Genomic DNA, 20222 nt, shown 5'->3' on the forward strand with positions numbered 1-20222 from the left:
GGGCACTGGGCTGTAGTATACAATGTGTCTGGGGGAGGTGGGCACTGGGCTGTTGCGGACACTGTGTCTGGGGCAGGTGGGCACTGGGCTGTAGTGGACACTGTGTCTGGGGGAGGTGGGCACTGGGCTGTAGTGTACACTGTGTCTGGGGGAGGTGGGCACTGGGCTGTAGTGTACACTGTGTCTGGGGGAGCTGGGCACTGGGCTGCAGTGTACACTGTGTCTGGGGAAGATGGGCACTGGGCTGTAGTGTACACTGTGTCCTCGGGAGGTGGACATTGGGCTGTAGTGTACACTGTGTCCGGGGGAGGTGGACATTGAGCTGTAATGTACACTGTGTCCTCGGGAGGTGGACATTGGGCTGTAGTGTACACTGTGTCCTCGGGAGGTGGACATTGGGCTGTAGTGTACACTGTGTCCGGGGGAGGTGGACATTGGGCTGTAGTGTACACTGTGTCTGGGGGAGGTGGACATTGGGCTGTAGCGGACACTGTGTCTGGGGGAGGTGGACATTGGGCTGTCGTGTACACTGTGTCCGGGGGAGGTGGACATTGAGCTGCAGCGGACACTGTGTCTGGGGGAGGTGGACATTGGGCTGTCGTGTACACTGTGTCCTCGGGAGGTGGACATTGGGCTGTAGTGTACACTGTGTCCGGGGGAGCTGGACATTGGGCTCTAGTGTACACTGTGTCCGGGGGAGGTGGACATTGGGCTGTAGTGTACACTGTGTCCGGGGGAGGTGGACATTGGGCTGCAGTGTACACTGTGTCTGGGAGAGGTGGACATTGGGCTTCAGTGCACACTGTGTCCGGGGGAGGTGGACATTGGGCTGTCGTGTACACTGTGTCTGGGAGAGGTGGACATTGAGCTGCAGTGGACACTGTGTCCGGGGGAGGTGGACATTGGGCTGCAGTGTACACTGTGTCTGGGGGAGGTGGACATTGGGCTGTAGTGTACACTGTGTCCGGGGGAGGTGGACATTGGGCTGTAGTGTACACTGTGTCCGGGGGAGGTGGACATTGGGCTGTAGTGTACACTGTGTCCGGGGGAGGTGGACATTGGGCTGTAGTGTACACTGTGTCCGGGGGAGGTGGACATTGGGCTGTAGTGTACACTGTGTCCGGGGGAGGTGGACATTGGGCTGTAGTGTACACTGTGTCCGGGGGAGGTGGACGTTGGGCTGTAGTGTACACTGTGTCCGGGGGAGGTGGACATTGGGCTGTAGTGTACACTGTGTCTGGGGGAGGTGGACATTGAGCTGTAGTGTACACTGTGTCCGGGGGAGGTGGACATTGGGCTGTAGTGTACACTGTGTCCGGGGGAGGTGGACATTGGGCTGCAGTGTACACTGTGTCTGGGGGAGGTGGACATTGGGCTGTAGTGTACACTGTGTCTGGGGGAGGTGGACATTGGGCTGCAGTGTACACTGTGTCTGGGGGAGGTGGACATTGGGCTGTAGTGTACACTGTGTCTGGGGGAGGTGGACATTGGGCTGCAGTGTACACTGTGTCTGGGGGAGGTGGACATTGGGCTGTAGTGTACACTGTGTCCGGGGGAGGTGGACATTGGGCTGTAATGTACACTGTGTCTGGGAGAGGTGGACATTGGGCTGTCGTGTACACTGTGTCCGGGGGAGGTGGACATTGGGCTGTAGTGTACACTGTGTCTGGGAGAGGTGGACATTGGGCTGTAGTGTACACTGTGTCCGGGGGAGGTGGACATTGGGCTGTCGTGTACACTGTGTCCGGGGCAGGTGGACATTGGGCTGTAGTGGACACTGTGTCCGGGGGATGTGGACATTGGGCTGTAGTGTACACTGTGTCTGGGGGAGGTGGACATTGGGCTGTCGTGTACACTGTGTCCGGGGGAGGTGGACATTGGGCTGTCGTGTCCACTGTGTCTGGGGGAGGTGGACATTGGGCTGTAGTGTACACTGTGTCTGGGGGAGGTGGACATTGGGCTGTAGTGTACACTGTGTCCGGGGGAGGTGGACATTGGGCTGTAGTGTACACTGTGTCTGGGAGAGGTGGACATTGGGCTGTAGTGTACACTGTGTCTGGGAGAGGTGGACATTGGGCTGTAGTGTACACTGTGTCCGGGGGAGGTGGACATTGGGCTGTCGTGTACACTGTGTCCGGGGGAGGTGGACATTGGGCTGTAGTGGACACTGTGTCCGGGGGAGGTGGACATTGGGCTGTAGTGTACACTGTGTCTGGGGGAGGTGGACATTGGGCTGTCGTGTCCACTGTGTCTGGGGGAGGTGGACACTGGGCTGTAGTGTACACTGTGTCCGGGGGAGGTGGACACTGGGCTGCAGTGTACACTGTGTCTGGGGGAGGTGGACATTGGGCTGTCGTGTACACTGTGTCCGGGGGAGGTGGACATTGGGCTGTCGTGTACACTGTGTCTGGGAGAGGTGGACATTGAGCTGTAGTGGACACTGTGTCCGGGGGAGGTGGACATTGGACTGTAGTGTACACTGTGTCTGGGGGAGGTGGACATTGGGCTGTAGTGTACACTGTGTCCGGGGGAGGTGGACATTGGGCTGTAGTGTACACTGTGTCCGGGGGAGGTGGACATTGGGCTGTAGTGTACACTGTGTCCGGGGGAGGTGGACATTGGGCTGTAGTGTACACTGTGTCCGGGGGAGGTGGACATTGGGCTGTAGTGTACACTGTGTCTGGGGGAGGTGGACATTGGGCTGTAGTGTACACTGTGTCCGGGGGAGGTGGACATTGGGCTTTAGTGTACACTGTGTCTGGGGGAGGTGTACATTGGGCTGCAGTGTACACTGTGTCCGGGGGAGGTGGACATTGGGCTGTAGTGTACACTGTGTCCGGGGGAGGTGGACATTGGGCTGTAGTGTACACTGTGTCCGGGGGAGGTGGACATTGGGCTGTAGTGTACACTGTGTCCGGGGGAGGTGGACATTGGGCTGTAGTGTACACTGTGTCCGGGGGAGGTGGACACTGGGCTGTAGTGTACACTGTGTCCGTGGGAGGTGGACACTGGGCTGTAGTGTACACTGTGTCTGGGGGAGGTGGACATTGGGCTGTCGTGTACACTGTGTCCGGGGGAGGTGGACATTGGGCTGTAGTGTACACTGTGTCTGGGGGAGGTGTACATTGGGCTGTAGTGTACACTGTGTCCGGGGGAGGTGGACATTGGGCTGTAGTGTACACTGTGTCCGGGGGAGGTGGACATTGGGCTGTAGTGTACACTGTGTCCGGGGGAGGTGGACATTGGGCTGTAGTGTACACTGTGTCCGGGGGAGGTGGACATTGGGCTGTAGTGTACACTGTGTCCGGGGGAGGTGGTCATTGGGCTGTAGTGCACACTGTGTCTGGGGGAGGTGGACATTGGGCTGCAGTGTACACTGTGTCCGGGGGAGGTGGACATTGGGCTGCAGTGTACACTGTGTCCGGGGGAGGTGGACATTGGGCTGCAGTGTACACTGTGTCTGGGGGAGGTGGACATTGGGCTGTAGTGTACACTGTGTCTGGGGGAGGTGGACATTGGGCTGTAGTGTACACTGTGTCTGGGGGAGGTGGACATTGGGCTGCAGTGTACACTGTGTCCGGGGGAGGTGGACATTGGGCTGCAGTGTACACTGTGTCCGGGGGAGGTGGACATTGGGCTGTAATGTACACTGTGTCTGAGGGAGGTGGACATTGGGCTGTCGTGTACACTGTGTCCGGGGGAGGTGGACATTGGGCTGTAGTGTCCACTGTGTCCGGGGGAGGTGGACATTTGGCTGTCGTGTACACTGTGTCCGGGGGAAGTGGACATTGGGCTGTCCTGGACACTGTGTCCGGGGGAGGTGGACATTGGGCTGCAGTGTACACTGTGTCTGGGGGAGGTGGACATTGGGCTGTCGTGTACACTGTGTCCGGGGGAGGTGGACATTGGGCTGTCGTGTCCACTGTGTCTGGGGGAGGTGGACATTGGGCTGTAGTGTACACTGTGTCTGGGGGAGGTGGACATTGGGCTGTAGTGTACACTGTGTCTGGGAGAGGTGGACATTGGGCTGTAGTGTCCACTGTGTCCGGGGGAGGTGGACATTGGGCTGTCGTGTACACTGTGTCCGGGGGAAGTGGACATTGGGCTGTCGTGGACACTGTGTCCGGGGGAGGTGGAGATTGGGCTGTAGTGTACACTGTGTCTGGGGGAGGTGGACATTGGGCTGTCGTGTACACTGTGTCCGGGGGAGGTGGACATTGGGCTGTCGTGTCCACTGTGTCTGGGGGAGGTGGACATTGGGCTGTAGTGTACACTGTGTCTGGGGGAGGTGGACATTGGGCTGTAGTGTACACTGTGTCTGGGAGAGGTGGACATTGGGCTGTAGTGTCCACTGTGTCCGGGGGAGGTGGACATTGGGCTGTCGTGTACACTGTGTCCGGGGGAAGTGGACATTGGGCTGTAGTGTACACTGTGTCTGGGGGAGGTGGACATTGGGCTATAGTGTACACTGTGTCTGGGGGAGGTGGACATTGGGCTGTAATGTACACTGTGTCTGGGAGAGGTGGACATTGGGCTGTCGTGTACACTGTGTCCGGGGGAGGTGGACATTGGGCTGTAGTGTACACTGTGTCTGGGAGAGGTGGACATTGGGCTGTAGTGTACACTGTGTCCGGGGGAGGTGGACATTGGGCTGTCGTGTACACTGTGTCCGGGGGAGGTGAACATTGGGCTGTAGTGGACACTGTGTCCGGGGGAGCTGGACATTGGGCTGTAGTGTACACTGTGTCTGGGGGAGGTGGACATTGGGCTGTCGTGTCCACTGTGTCTGGGGGAGGTGGACACTGGGCTGTAGTGTACACTGTGTCTGGGAGAGGTGGACATTGGGCTGTCGTGTCCACTGTGTCTGGTGGAGGTGGACATTGGGCTGTAGTGTACACTGTGTCTGGGAGAGGTGGACATTGAGCTGTAGTGGACACTGTGTCCGGGGGAGGTGGACATTGGGCTGTAATGTACACTGTATCTGGGGGAGGCGGACATTGGGCTGTCGTGTACACTGTGTCTGGGGGAGGTGGACATTGGGCTGTAATGTACACTGTGTCTGGGAGAGGTGGACATTGGGCTGTAGTGTACACTGTGTCCGGGGGAGGTGGACATTGGGCTGTAGTGTACACTGTGTCTGGGGGAGGTGGACATTGGGCTGTAGTGTACACTGTGTCTGGGGGAGGTGGACATTGGGCTGTCGTGTACACTGTGTCTGGGGGAGGTGGACATTGGGCTGTAATGTACACTGTGTCTGGGAGAGGTGGACATTGGGCTGTAGTGTGCACTGTGTCCGGGGGAGGTGGACATTGGGCTGTAGTGTACACTGTGTCCGAGGGAGGTGGACATTGGGCTGCAGTGTACACTGTGTCTGGGGGAGGTGGACATTGGGCTGTAGTGTACACTGTGTCTGGGGGAGGTGGACATTGGGCTGTCGTGTACACTGTGTCTGGGGGAGGTGGACATTGGGCTGTAGTGTACACTGTGTCTGGGGGAGGTGGACATTGGGCTGTAGTGTACACTGTGTCTGGGGGAGGTGGACATTGGGCTGTAGTGTACACTGTGTCTGGGGGAGGTGGACATTCGGCTGTAGTGTACACTGTGTCTGGGGGAGGTGGACATTGGGCTGTAGTGTACACTGTGTCTGGGGGAGGTGGACATTGGGCTGTAGTGTACACTGTGTCTGGGGGAGGTGGACATTGGGCTGTAGTGGACACTGTGTCCGGGGGAGGTGGACATTGGGCTGTAGTGGACACTGTGTCTGGGGGAGGTGGACATTGGGCTGTAGTGGACACTGTGTCTGGGGGAGGTGGACATTGGGCTGTAGTGTACACTGTGTCCGGGGGAGGTGGACATTGGGCTGTAGTGTACACTGTGTCTGGGGGAGGTGGACACTGGGCTGTAGTGTACACTGTGTCCGGGGGAGGTGGACATTGGGCTGTAGTGTACACTGTGTCCGGGGGAGGTGGACATTGGGCTGTCGTGTACACTGTGTCCGGGGGAGGTGGACATTGGGCTGTAGTGTACACTGTGTCCGGGGGAGGTGGACATTGGGCTGTAGTGTACACTGTGTCCGCGGGAGGTGGACATTGGGCTATAGTGTACACTGTGTCTGGGAGAGGTGGACATTGGGCTGTAGTGTACACTGTGTCTGGGGGAGGTGGACATTGGGCTGTAGTGTACACTGTGTCTGGGAGAGGTGGACATTGGGCTGTAGTGTACACTGTGTCTGGGGGAGGTGGACATTGGGCTGTCGTGTACACTGTGTCTGGGAGAGGTGGACATTGGGCTGTAATGTACACTGTGTCTGGGAGAGGTGGACATTGGGCTGTAGTGTACACTGTGTCCGGGGGAGGTGGACATTGGGCTGTAGTGTACACTGTGTCCGGGGGAGGTGGACATTGGGCTGTAGTGTACACTGTGTCTGGGGGAGGTGGACATTGGGCTGTCGTGTACACTGTGTCTGGGGGAGGTGGACATTGGGCTGTAATGTACACTGTGTCTGGGGGAGGTGGACATTGGGCTGTAGTGTGCACTGTGTCCGGGGGAGGTGGACATTGGGCTGTAGTGTACACTGTGTCCGAGGGAGGTGGACATTGGGCTGTAGTGTACACTGTGTCTGGGGGAGGTGGACATTCGGCTGTAGTGTACACTGTGTCTGGGGGAGGTGGACATTGGGCTGTAGTGTACACTGTGTCTGGGGGAGGTGGACATTGGGCTGTAGTGTACACTGTGTCTGGGGGAGGTGGACATTGGGCTGTAGTGGACACTGTGTCCGGGGGAGGTGGACATTGGGCTGTAGTGGACACTGTGTCTGGGGGAGGTGGACATTGGGCTGTAGTGGACACTGTGTCTGGGGGAGGTGGACATTGGGCTGTAGTGTACACTGTGTCCGGGGGAGGTGGACATTGGGCTGTAGTGTACACTGTGTCTGGGGGAGGTGGACACTGGGCTGTAGTGTACACTGTGTCCGGGGGAGGTGGACATTGGGCTGTAATGTACACTGTGTCCGGGGGAGGTGGACATTGGGCTGTCGTGTACACTGTGTCCGGGGGAGGTGGACATTGGGCTGTAGTGTACACTGTGTCTGCGGGAGGTGGACATTGGGCTGTAGTGTACACTGTGTCCGGGGGAGGTGGACATTGGGCTGTAGTGTACACTGTGTCTGGGAGAGGTGGACATTGGGCTGTAGTGTACACTGTGTCCGGGGGAGGTGGACATTGGGCTGTAATGTACACTGTGTCTGGGGTAGGAGGGCCCTGCATTATTTTGTTGACAGTGTGTATAAGTTCGTATTACAGGGTTAATAGTCAGATGAAGGCCAACCTGAAATTCAAATTGACAGTACAGAGAAATATTCAAAAACTGTTAGCTTGTCTGCAAAACTGCCGGCTGGAGATATGTGCTGGAATAGTAACGTTCAAGTTGTTTGCTGTGTTGTTTCCTGCAGTCAACTTGCATTTTTCCTCTGTCCTTTGCTTACAGTTCCCATAGCGGGGAAAGATTGCTGGTGTCTTGGCCACTGTGTAACTCTCAAATCAACACCACCAAAACCAGATCAGCTAGTCATTTATCTCATTGCTGTTTATGAGATCGCACTCTCCTTATGTGGCTCAGTGTCAAATATTTGTCTGATAACACCCCTGTGAAGTGCCTCAGGATGTTTTCCTATGTTAAATGTGCTACATAAGTATTAGTTTTTGTGGTTCCCTCCTCTTCCAGTAAGTGGAATACTGTAGTTGCAAGAATGGGTTTATTTTTTTATTCAATATAGAGGGCTCTTGAGAGTAAAAACTCCATTCACAATTAATGGTGCTCGTTTCTTGCGTTGGTTTGAATAAGCTTATAGGAAAATGAATCTCAGGTCAATATACTAATGTGCATGCTGCCGAGCTGCTGTTATATTGATTTTGTGACATGTTAGTAAAGTTATTCATCCTTGTGTTCAAATACCTCCATAATAAAGAGGTTACAGAGATAGGGAGGATGGAGTTCAAGGAGAGAGATTTGAACACGAGTGAGAATTTTAAAATCAGGGCATTGCTAGACTGGGAGTCGGTGTAGGTCAGCCTGTACAGAGGGTGATGGGTGAATGAGACTGGGTGCAAGTTAGGATGCGGGCAGCAGACTTTTGGCTGAACTGAAGTTTAAGGACGGGGGGGTGGGGGGGGAGGTGGGATGTCAGCCAGGAGAGGATTGCAGATGTCTAGTCTAGAGGTACAAAAGTATGGTGAAGTTGCAGCTGCAGATATACTGAGGCGGTATGCAGACCAGCAAGGTAATGGAGGTAGAAGAAGTAGGTGGTCTTGGAGAGGTTATGGTGTCGGAAGCTCAGCTCAGGGTCAAATAGGACACCAGGAGTAATATCAGGTGGAGTGCGTTAGACACAGTAACAAGTCACAAGCTTGTGGTGAGATTCTAACCTATAACCCTGAGATTTCTCTGGATCATGCCAGGGATTTTAATGAAGTGTAATTGTGGAACATGTTTGTTAAATACTTGCTGCACGTCCATTTTACATTTTCCTTTTTGCTCTGCAGTCGTCCAGTATTCAGGTCCAGGCATGAAACAGCATTGAAGCTGCGTGACTCCTTTCCAATAGGAGAATGTACTGCTAGCACAACTCCACAGAACAGCAGCCAAGCTCAGACTGAAATATTGTTTTTCTTAAATTGATTTTTAATCTTCTGTTTTATGCTAGTTGTCTCCCTGATCTCCCAAAGGCACTGACCCCTTGCTAGATTGAGCTGTATGGGTGTGCTGTGCACGTAATAGCAGCAGTGATCCTCTACAACACTGCTAAATGTATATAGGGTCTTATGCAATGTTGACAATACTGTATTGGGCCTGATGCATTTAACACACACAGTGAGAACTCTATATTTCCAGTTCTTGAGACTCGCACTGTGCGTGATCTGCCCAGTTGTGGTTATAAGAGGAGGTGGAATCCAAGGATAACTCCAGTGACAACTTCGATTGATACACTTTTAATGTCATAAAATGTTCAAAGGTACTTCACAAGAACAGTATCAGAAGAAAAAATTGACAGTGGGCCAATTAGGGAGATGCTACGACTCGAAGCTTGGTCAAAGAGATGGATTTTAAGCAGCGTCTTAGAGGAGGAGAGAGAAGTAGAGAGTTTTAGGGAGGGAATTCCAGAGCTCAGGGCCTTGGCAGCTGAAGGCATGGCTGTCAATGCTGGAGCGATGAAAATGGGGGATGATAATTGGAGTGGTTTTGTGCTGGGTGTCAGACTTACACTGAAATGTTGCTGCACCATCCTTTATTTCATAGTTACAGGGTGTAGTGTGTCTCGTGCTGTTGATATTGAGTAACCCTGGTGAGCGATCATGGTCCGCACTGCAGCAGCAAGATTGAAAAGAGTAGGAGAGAAGACTGGATAAATGGGGAGGTGGTGATTAGATGGCGCCTAGCTTGGGGGTTAAAAGGCTGTAGGAGGAAGGGAAGCCCGAGGGAGAGGAGCAGTTTGAGGTCCTGGGAGGGAACAAGTTGGAGTCTTGATTTCAACACAGTGAGGTCATACAAGGAGGGAAAGGTATGTAGGTGGTGGACTTGGAGCTTAGTAGCAACAACAGAGGAAAGTTCAGAGTTAATATAGAATGTTACAGCATAATACAGTATAAATGGTGCCTTCTGAATACAGGACTCAATGACCACTGCCAGTTGGATGTTATACAGTTGGCATAAAGGTAAGACAGCTGCTTAAACCAGTGAGTAACAAGCAGATGAGTAAATATTAGATTTTAAAAAAGATTTTCATTTATATAGCACCTTTCTCAATCTCCAGATAGCCTAGTGCTTTACAGCCAATGAGAATAGTTTTGAAGTGAAGTTACTGTTGGAATATAAGAAACATGACAGCCAATTTGCACACAGCAAGCTCCCACAAATAGCTATGAGATTAATGACCAGATAATCCATTTTAGGTGTTGGTGAAAGGATAACCATTGGCCAGGACACTGGGGAGAACTGTCTTGCTCTTCTTCAAATAGTACCTTGGAATTTGAGAGCAGACGGAACCTCATTTTAATGTCTTGTGAGAAAGACTGCCCCTCCAACAGTGCAGCACTCCCTCATTACTGCACTGGGAGTATCAGCCTAGATTACGTGCTCAAGACTCTGGGGTGGGACTTGAACCCACAACATTGTGACTCGGAGGCAAGTGAGCTACCCACCGAGCCATGATTTAAACCCTGGTCTGGGCAGATTAGCAAGTCGCAGCTGGGGGAGAGCTACATGCAGTGCACTTGGCCAGAGCAAAACTTGGTTAGTCAAGATCCAAGCAATAACCAGTGACTAGTGGTGGGAGTGCACAGGGTAGGTGGGATTCTGCTTAACCTCCTTACTACCCCATTCCTCCTCCCTCCAACCAACAAATAAGCTGCAGGGTATTCAGTGCCTAGGCTGAAAGTGAAGAAGTTGACAATGTTTGTCAGACAGTACCCCAGTGTGGGGTGAGGGACAGTACCCCAGTGTGGGGTGAGGGACAGTACCCCAGTGTGGGGTGAGGGACTGTATCCTAGTGAGGAGTTGACACCTGCAGGGGAGAAGGGAAGAAAATTGGCATGAAAATGAGGAACAACAATTAATTTTGAGACATTATTTGAGTTTATTTACCTGTTTTGGTAATTCCTCTCTCAAGTTACCAGGATGTTGTGCTGTCATTTCTTGTCCAGACCTAACTCCCTATCGGAGCAGTGATCTTGCTCTCCGACTGCTGTTTGGATGCTTTGTTTTGATTTATTGAAGATAATTCATTCCCGAATATTGAAAAGTAGTAGTGGAAACATGGATTTTTAGTTATGACAAGTGAAGAGAGAAACTCTAAGACTGCTGCTGTAGTTTAGAAGTTGCATTGCTTTTAGTGCGTGCAGCACTTCCACAGGGCACTGGTCCAAAATAGTAAATGTTAATTCGATCCCAGTCATTGAAACCAGTGCCTGGGGCAGTAATGTTCTATCTTGGAGAGATGTTGGAATCACTTACCAGACAAACTGCTTCACAATGCTGCCTGATTAAACATACACAGGTGTTAGTTAGTGGAGTGCATGTTGACTGTAATATCAACTTATTACTGTACCAATAAATGCGACACACACTCCAATTACTGGGTCAAGTTTGCATCTGCACTGGCAGCATTAGGAGCCTTGGCAATGTTTTTAAAATCAAGTGTGTAGTTAAGAAAAGCATTAATTTTCCACTAGTCAGTGACAGGGGAGAGGCATGTTTAGCAGAACCATACACTAAATGGCAGATATTACTTTAACCTATAAACATTCAGGTATGTCATTACCATTTCATATTAATGATTACCTCATACTTTAAATGATCTTGGGCTATTACCTGTGTTTATTGGCTTGCCTTGGATTGCTTGGCAGCAGAATCTGTTGCCCTGGAATCCAGGTTGGGTGGGGGTGGGGGGGGGGGGGGGGAGTGGAGTGGAGGGGAGGGGCGTGTTTCCTGCAAACATTAATGAACTGGTTGAGATTTTGAGAAACCTCCTGCAATTTTCATGCTGGTTTCTGCCTGGTGCCTCTCCAGGTCTCAGCCCCGGTGTTGCCACACAATACCCACAGTGGGATTACCTTTCACCAGTACATATGCCCACTTATATTTGAAGCAATTCAAAATTTTAAAGGGTAATTAATTTATTAAATGTTCATAATCTGGGCGCGCTGACTAGATCCTGAGCAGACCAGTTCTCCCTGTGTCTCTTTACCCCCATGCTTGTCTGCAGATGTGTGCGGGTCTGTCTATGTGCAGTTTTTGCCCCACTCCTAGGTCTTGCACTAACTGTTCTGAGGTAGGTTTGAAATCACATTCATGCACTGTATTACAATGGACAAATGTATTACTTTGCCAAAAAGGAAAATCTATTGATCAGAATGTTGACTCAGTGCAAATCTCCCCAGTTGTAATTTGTTCTCCACAGGATCCACTGTGACCATCGATTGTTTCTGGGAACCATTGCAAGTGGCCTCCAGAAACAAGCTGAGATCTGCTGCCTGGTTAATTGTGAGCCGGGTACTTCCTGCCTCAGCAGCACGAGGGACTGGATTGGTCAGAGATCGATATGCTGATTTTATAATGCAGTCTACTAAATACACCAAACTGAGGTTGAGAATACTCACACGTCTGGTTTTATCTGCCTCATTGGTATCTCCTGCCATCTGTCTCTGCCTCAGTACCCACAGCCCTGGTACCCATCATACTCAAACAATAGCACTCTGAGCAACTTTAATTGAATAAAAGGTCCCAAAGCATTTCAGAGGCAATAACTAGAAATAAAGCACTTTAAAGATAGATCCATCTCCATATTGGGTTTTGTCAGTTTCTATGCAGTCATTATTACCTGTTCTTGTTTCTAGGTTGTGAGGATCTCCGGAATATCACAGTTACTCCTGGGGAACGTTTCTCCCACTTTGTAATACTTGGCACATCATAAACCTGACGCAGAGAATCTGGACCATCAAGGGGACCGTTGACCCAAATGAGTGCGCGCTCTGTCATTTCCACTCACCCTAAAGAAAGCACAGGTCAGAATGGAGTGAGCAGAGTGCAGCTCCAGACCAGCAGCAGCAGTGCTGGTGGTGTTGGTGTACAGCAGGTCCCCCAGCTCCATCCTCTCAGCCCCTCAGGGGCTGACCAGGCCATGGCACCCAGCAAACAGAGCAAGAAGAACGCAAGCTACAGCAAGGAGAGTGAGGAATACCGGCAGCGCAGGGAACGCAATAACATGGCGGTGAGAAAGAGCAGGTTAAAGAGCAAACAGAAAGCTCAGGACACGCAGCAGAGAGTCAACGAGCTGAAAGAGGAGAACGAACGTCTGGAAGCAAAGATCAAACTGCTCAGCAAGGAGCTGAGTGTCTTAAAGGATTTGTTTCTTGAGCATGCGCATAGTTTCTCAGATAACGGGCACCCACTGTTCACTGAAAACACTGGTTCTGGGCAGGAGTCTAACAACATGGGGCAGTAGGCGGGTTGCAGGGGAGGACAGTGTCAACATCAGAGAAATTTTATGGAAAGGGGTTTTGCTTTCAATTGTCTTTTAATTTAATTTTTTAAAAATGCATATATTTGTGCAGTTGGAAAGAGCGTTGTGTCCAGTGGGTATTTGGAAACTATCCAGATCTCTGAAGCACTGAGAAAACAGTTTACAGAACGGACTAAACTAAAAGCATGCTCAACAATCACAGACAACACCAGCGCTCGTTAAATGCAGGATTATTCTCAAGACATGCTGTTAGTTATCTGTCCCCCTCCCACCCACACACTTTCTTCCACTTTCCCTCTGTTCTTTTGTTACAGTAATGGTGTGATGATGTATATAAGGGCCGTGGGTTCCCACTAGTGGTCTTGCAGCCTGTAATTTCACCCCATTCATTTTATTGGGCTGGAAAATTGTGAGCTGGAGCGAGCAAAAGTGGTAAGGTCAGGCACTGAGTACTTGGCTGTTAACTTCAGAAGGGGTGGTTAGGCTGACTAATGGAAATACACAGCAGACCAGAGAAGATCTGAAGCACAGAAGGCGCATAAACATTGTGAGTGGTCCCTTCATCACAAGCTGGGCTATTGTGCACTCGTGCCCCTCCTAACCCAAGAATCTTCCGACCTGCCTTGTAGCCATACTGTGGGTCTGACTGGGGGGGGGGGGTTGCTCTCAGGATGTGGCTGGATTGGAGGAGGATCGTGAGGTCTGACCAGGTTGCTTGGGTCACGGGGGAGGATGAGGAGATTACAGATTATGAGGAAGGGATCTCTGGGTTTGGCAGGCGGGTCTGACTGAATTTGGGCGGGTGCGGTGGTCGCAGGGTATTAAGGGGGGGGGGCAGTCGCAGGGGCTGATGAGGGGATTGCAAGGTCTGACGAGGGGTGGGGAGCTTGGGGTCTGACGAGGGTTCTCCCCTGAAACACTAGCATTTCTATTATTTTCTCTTGGTTGCTGACAGCTCTTGCTGGATCTTGTTTTTTAAATTTTTGATTGCCAGTCCTCATGGTTGTTATTTTGCAGGAGTGCAGTAGTTCTGGTATTTATGAATAATCTAGAGTAGCTGAGTTCGTAATCTTACCAGGTCAGTTTCAGAATTGGAATTCAGTTTTTAAAAAAATCTGGAAATAACAAGTTGGTAGCAGTACAAGAGAAGTGGTTTAGAACCAATATGCAGTATTTTAATATTGCCTTTTAATTGGGGCTGAACTGCTTCCATGAAGAGAACAACATTCTGGAGTCTGGAGCTAATAGCAGCTTCTGTTAATAGCCTTCAGTACTCAGCAGCCCATCTGTTTCATTCTCTGCTTCCATTCTTTCTGTCACTGGGAGTTTCTGCCTCCCTTTCTCAGCCACCTCACCTTCCCCTTTGTTACCTGCACTGTGAGCTCTCATCCATGGCCATGTATGGGACTGACAGTAATAAGTGGGAAACCATCTAATTGGAAGCTGAATCACACTCGTGCAGCCATCTGGAACTGCATTGCAGCTGCTAACAGACTCCAGCGTCTCTGATAAACTGCTGTAGCCTTACCTCCCCTCCCCTCACCTCCCTTCCCCTGATTATAGTTTTTGTGATTGCATTGTAGTGTATTCCCAGCCAGCTGTTACAGGTATAAAGCGCCATTTATAAAGCTCTTTGCACATTTCACTTTACCCATTCAGTAACTTATGCAGTAATCAGGCTGCTGAACATCACCAGAGACAGGGTCTAGAACATATCCTTCCTCATTTATTATCTACTGGGTAACCCTCACTGAAAGAACTTGCACATCTGTCTTTCAGACAGATTCCTAAGCACTTCATGCACACATGGGAATTTATATGATACTCAATTGGGCACAGTAAGATTCCACAAGCAGCAATGAGGTGAATGAGCTGTTTTGGTTGAGTGATGGAGGGAGAGTTTCCCACTTTTCTGTGATTCATGCCACAGAATCTTTAACATCTACCTGCGAAGGCAGACAAACCTTGGTTTTAATATCTCATCTAAAAGTCAGTGAGTATGCAGCACTCCCTCCATTCTGCGCTGAGTGTCAACCTAGATCATGTGTTCAAGTTCTCAATTGGGATGTTAATCCACAACCTTCTGACAGGTGACAGTGGTACCTGACACTTGTTTGAATAAATATTTCCTGATGCCCCTTGTCCCAGTGTTGTCACTTGGATTCCAGGTAACTATCAGGTATGGGGAGTTTTCAGTCTCTTCCCTACTTACACAACCAAAAGTACCATCACAGATTTTTGCCATTACAAATTTGGGTTGTGTTTGGAGAGTTTTTTGAGCTGTGTAACAGCAGGGCTGTCAGCATAGATGGGGATAACTTGATAAATACAAAAGTGAGGAAGTGATGCTTCAAATGGTCAGACCCATCTGGGGTATTGTTCATTTGCATCACATCAGTTTAAATGGGATTGACTGAATGTAATAAGCCCAGTGACAACACTGACGCAAGGTGTAACCCCATGAATAAGAAGGTAAACACTAACTGGCTCAGGTACTGATATTTTAACCCTTCTGAGGATTTTGAGATTATCTGGGGTTGTGTGAAAGGTAACAGGAGAGCTGCCTGATGCCTGAGTTATGGAGTAACATTGTTCAGTGCAGCACAAATTCTCACAGAACAGAAGTCTCCAGGTTTGATTTCTGGTCGCTGCTGAGTTGACAGATCTCAGCAGCTTTGGCGTTGATGTAGTTGGCCTCAGTGCCCTAGATTTGAAGGGATGGGGGGCGGGGAGACACATTTATTTTGCTAAGGTGCAGGGGCTCCTCAGACCCTGTGCCCCAGTAGGAAAACATGGGAAGAGGAGAAGACCATTCAGCTGCCTGAGCCTGTTCTGCCATTCAGTGAGATTATAGTTGATCTGGGACCTAACTCCATAAACCACCTTTGCCCCGTATCCCTTAATAACTTTGGTTAACAATAATCTATCAATCTTAGATTTAAAATTTACAATTGATCCATCATCAATTGTCGTTTCTGGAAGCGAGTTCCAAACTTGTACCACCCTTTGTGTGAAGACGTATTTTCTAATTTTACCCCTGAAAAGTCAGGCTGTAATGTTTAGACTATACACCCTATTCCTAGACTCCCCAACCAACGGAAGTAAGCAAAAAGAGTCTCACTTTATCAGTTCCCCTTAATAACTTGAAATCTTTGATCAAATTACCACTTAACCTAAATTCAAGGGAATGCATTCCCAGTTTGTTTACTCTCACCTTGTAGCTTAACCCTAGGAGCCCAGGTATTATTCTAGTAAATCTGATGTTCTCTCTCCAAGACCAGTATATCCTTCCTAAGGTGTGGTGCCCAGAACTGCTCTGAGTAACCCCAGGCATGATGTAAACAGGGCTTTGTATAGCTGAAGAATGAACTCTACCCCCTTGTATTCTATTCCTTTGGATATAAAGGCCAGCATTTCATTAGCCTTTTTGATTATTTTCTGTACCTGTTCAAGGCATTTTAATGATCTGTGTACCTGCACCCCCAAGTGTCTTGGACCTCCACTGTTTCTAGCTTTTCACCATTTAGAAAGTACCCTGTTTTATCCTTTTTAGGTCCATGACCTCATATTTGCCTACATTGAAATCCATTTGCCACAGTTTTGCCCATTGATTTAACTTATCAATATCTCTTTGTAATCATAGACTCACATCTACACTGTTTACCATTTGTCTTCATGTCACCGTCAAATTTGGATATGTGACTTTCCGTCCCATCATCTAAGTTAATAAATACACTGAATAGTTGAGGCCTCAACACAGATCCTTGCAGGAAACCACTAGTCACATCCTGCCAATTAGAGTACCTGCCCATTATCCCTACTGTCTGTCTCCTGTCCCTCAACCAATTTCCTAACCAGGTCAATACAATGAGTTTCAACTTTAGCTAACAGTCTGTGAAGAGGGATTTTATCAAATGCTTTCTGAAAGTCCATATAAAAAACATCCATAGACATTCTGATGAAGGGTCAGTGACCTGAAACGTTAACTCTGCTTCTCTCTCCACAGATGCTGCCAGACCTGCTGAGTATTTCCAGCATTTTGTTTTTATTCCATAGACATTCCCCTGTCCACTACTTTAGTCTCCTCTTCAAAATGTTCAATCAGATTTCTGAGGCATCGCCTACCTTTTTCAAATTCATGCTGGCACTCCCTGATCAGTTGAAAATTTTCAGTGTTCAGTCACCCTATCCTTAGGTTTAGACTGTATAATGTCGATAGACAGATGTTGGGCTAACTGCTCTATAATTCCCTGTTTTCCTGCTCTCAGTGACATGCACAATTTTCCAATCCAAAGGAACAGTTCCGAAGAGAACTTTGAAAGATTGTAGTTAGGGCAGTATAGGGGAGAAAATAGACCGAGGGCTATTCATGCCAGAAATGGCTGTGTCCATTGTGCTCTTTGTAAAAAAAAAAGGTAAGTTTAAAAACCCTACAGCATCCTATTTTTTCAGGATGTTTATGCATCAAAGCAGCAAACTACATTGGATACTCGAAGGGTTAAAATACTGTGCCCTTGCACATACGCTACAGTATTTTTATGCATCCATGTTTTTCCTCTAGATTTAATGAATGACTGTTTATGAAATTGACCCTAAAACTACTGCATTTTGTATTTTTAAAAGTCAAGTTTTAGCAATGAACACATTTTCCCCATAATATTAGAAAGATAATAGAAATATAATGTATAGGATGAAATGTTTGTATCTCCCTTTATGGGGCCCTGTGATAAAATGATATTGCTATATTTTGAAGTTTTCTTTTTCCTTTAAATTTTGTTGTTGAAAAGAAGTAAAAAAAAAAAAACCTGTATATTTTCAGCTGCATTTGAAGGGGATCTTGTTATAGTTGTTGAGAAATGACATTTTGTAAAGAGAATTGTTGAATGAGTATTGTACATTTTATAAATGTCCTGTATAAACCTGGATTACTGATAGTTTTTGGGTGAGCAGAGCCCAGCACTGTTAAAATAACCTGACGCAAGTGAGGAGCAGAATTGGCTAAATATTGTAGAGTTGTTTATGAAGGAGCACCTGACATTTGTTTAAATTATGATTGCAAGTAGAGTGAAACTTGTAGAAGCAGACCCTCCCAAAAAACACAATTGACAGTCCCAAATAACTCCCATTGTGAAAAGATACAAGAGGCACTCTGAAATCTAGGACACACCCTGCAGTCACACATGCTCAAGCTATATACTATATTGGGGTCCAAAGAGCACGATGACTGTTACTGGATTCCTTTCTGTCCCTGCCGTTTGCTGAGGTTTGAATCCTGCCTGCAGTCTGTGTCAGTCCCTTTGGTGTCTAATTTACAGGCTTCGCTGTACTTGACAGCTGCTGACCCTTACAGTAGGCCATATGAACAGTGGGTAACAGTGACAGGAGCAGGTAGAAGGAGTGTACATTGATGACGGCAGGCAGTCAGGAAAGTGGGGGGTGGGGGAGGTCAAATTAAGGAGAGGGTTAAGTTGAGTGCATGGTAAAGAGCACCAGATAAGCTTAAGTTTCAGTGGAAGGAGCTAAGTGTTGTACAGGAGGAAGACTGACAACCCCAAAGTTCTGCAACGTGGGAGTAGGAAGTGACAAAAAGGAGGAGAATGTGCCCTAGATATGTCAAAATGTCCTTTTTCTGGCAGGTAAGGCCATTTTGGATTTGAGGCACAGTGGTTAGCATGCAGCCTCACAGCTCCAGGGACCCGGGTTCGATTCTGGGTACTGCCTGTGCGGAGTTTGCAAGTTCTCCCTGTGACCGCGTGGGTTTTCGCCGGGTGCTCCGGTTTCCTCCCACAGCCAAAGACTTGCAGGTGATAGATAAATTGGACGTTGTAAATTGCCCCTAGTGTAGGTAGGTGGGAGGGAATATGGGATTACTGTCGGGTTAGTATAAATGGGTGGTTGTTGGTCGGCACAGACTCGGTGGGCCGAAGGGCCTGTTTCAGTGCTGTATCTCTAAATAAAATAAATAAAAGAAACTTTCTACCATGGTGGATAGAGGTGCTGTCTCACATGCTCCTGGACCTGATCCATGTACTATTAAAATTACAATTGAACCGGAAGGATACCCTAGCACATTAAATGCATCAGCTCACCCAAACATACCAAAGCAATGACTGAGAAAAGGCCATTCACGCATCAAGCCCGCTTCTCTCTCGGCTCCTGTACACTCTACCCTATCATGGACTCCATGCCACCCATTTAAACTCTTTCCACAGATTCTGTATACCCAATCCTACTGTGGATCGACCCACCCATTTAATCTAATCCCAGTGCCCAAGTACACTCTCCCCTATCCCAGACTCTACCCACCCATTTAATCTAATCCCAGTGCCCAAGTACACTCTCCCCTATCCCAGACTCTACCCACCCATTTAATCTAATCCCAGTGCCCAAGTACACTCTCCCCTATCCCAGACTCTACCCACCCATTTACTTTGCTCCCACACCCCGTGTATGCCAAAGACATCTCCAGAATATCCAACTCTCTCGACTGCCCAGCCCTTGCTGGTTCCTTACAACAAATAACATTTTCTCGGTTCTGATTCCTCTTTTGCCATCATGTCCTGAAATGTATTTCACTGCTGTCTGGTCTGATGTAGGTTCTGACCCCTTCATCTCCACACACTAAGGCACAACAAATAATTGTATATAACATTCTTTTTTAAATGACCCCTTTCCCTGTGAGGATGATTTTTTGGTATCCTTTACTATTTAATGAAGTCAGAAAGTGTTCCTTTTAAAGAGGGTTGTTTTAAACCTTGTGTTAGAACCAAATGCTTTGCTGTGTAAATGCCTCCCTTTAAAAAAGAAATCAGAAATGTTAATGTGTGATATTAAATGCCAGAATGAAATGCTCAGGATATTTGATGTTGAAAGATTTGAATCGCTTTACACTTCTATTTTATACACTGTGCGCTCATTAAAGTGAATACGGCAGTCTTCAGTTATAAGAATGAGATTAAAATATTAATTCTTTCACAATTGTATTTCTTGTTATGCTTCTGTTTACAGTGGGGTTTTCCTAATGCAATACACTAGGATCCAGTAAAAGACACTCGTGTCTGAACCAGTGATCAGCTCATTCCCAACAGTGCTTGCAACAACAACTTATACTTGCATAGTGCCTTTAATGTAGTAAATTGACCTAATGTAAATAAAATTTGATACTGAGCCACATATAGAATTATTGGCACAGGTGACCAAAAGCTTG

General features: G+C 48.7%; 1 protein-coding gene across 7 annotated transcripts in view; it reads left to right on the forward strand.

The window, feature by feature from the left end:
• cebpg (CCAAT enhancer binding protein gamma) overlaps positions 1–19993 on the forward strand; it is a 54580-nt gene extending 34587 nt beyond the window's left edge. For all 7 annotated transcript variants that reach the window (XM_068049025.1, XM_068049020.1, XM_068049024.1 and 4 more), the window contains one exon: positions 12390–19993. In XM_068049025.1, the coding sequence (XP_067905126.1) occupies positions 12512–12997 (486 nt within the window). In that variant the 5' untranslated portion in view covers positions 12390–12511 and the 3' untranslated portion in view covers positions 12998–19993. The remainder of the gene's footprint in view (positions 1–12389) is intronic.
• The last annotated feature ends 229 nt before the right edge of the window (positions 19994–20222 follow it).

This window comes from Heterodontus francisci, chromosome 17 (assembly GCF_036365525.1).
Source record: "Heterodontus francisci isolate sHetFra1 chromosome 17, sHetFra1.hap1, whole genome shotgun sequence".
In the NCBI taxonomy this organism is placed as follows: domain Eukaryota; kingdom Metazoa; phylum Chordata; class Chondrichthyes; order Heterodontiformes; family Heterodontidae; genus Heterodontus; species Heterodontus francisci.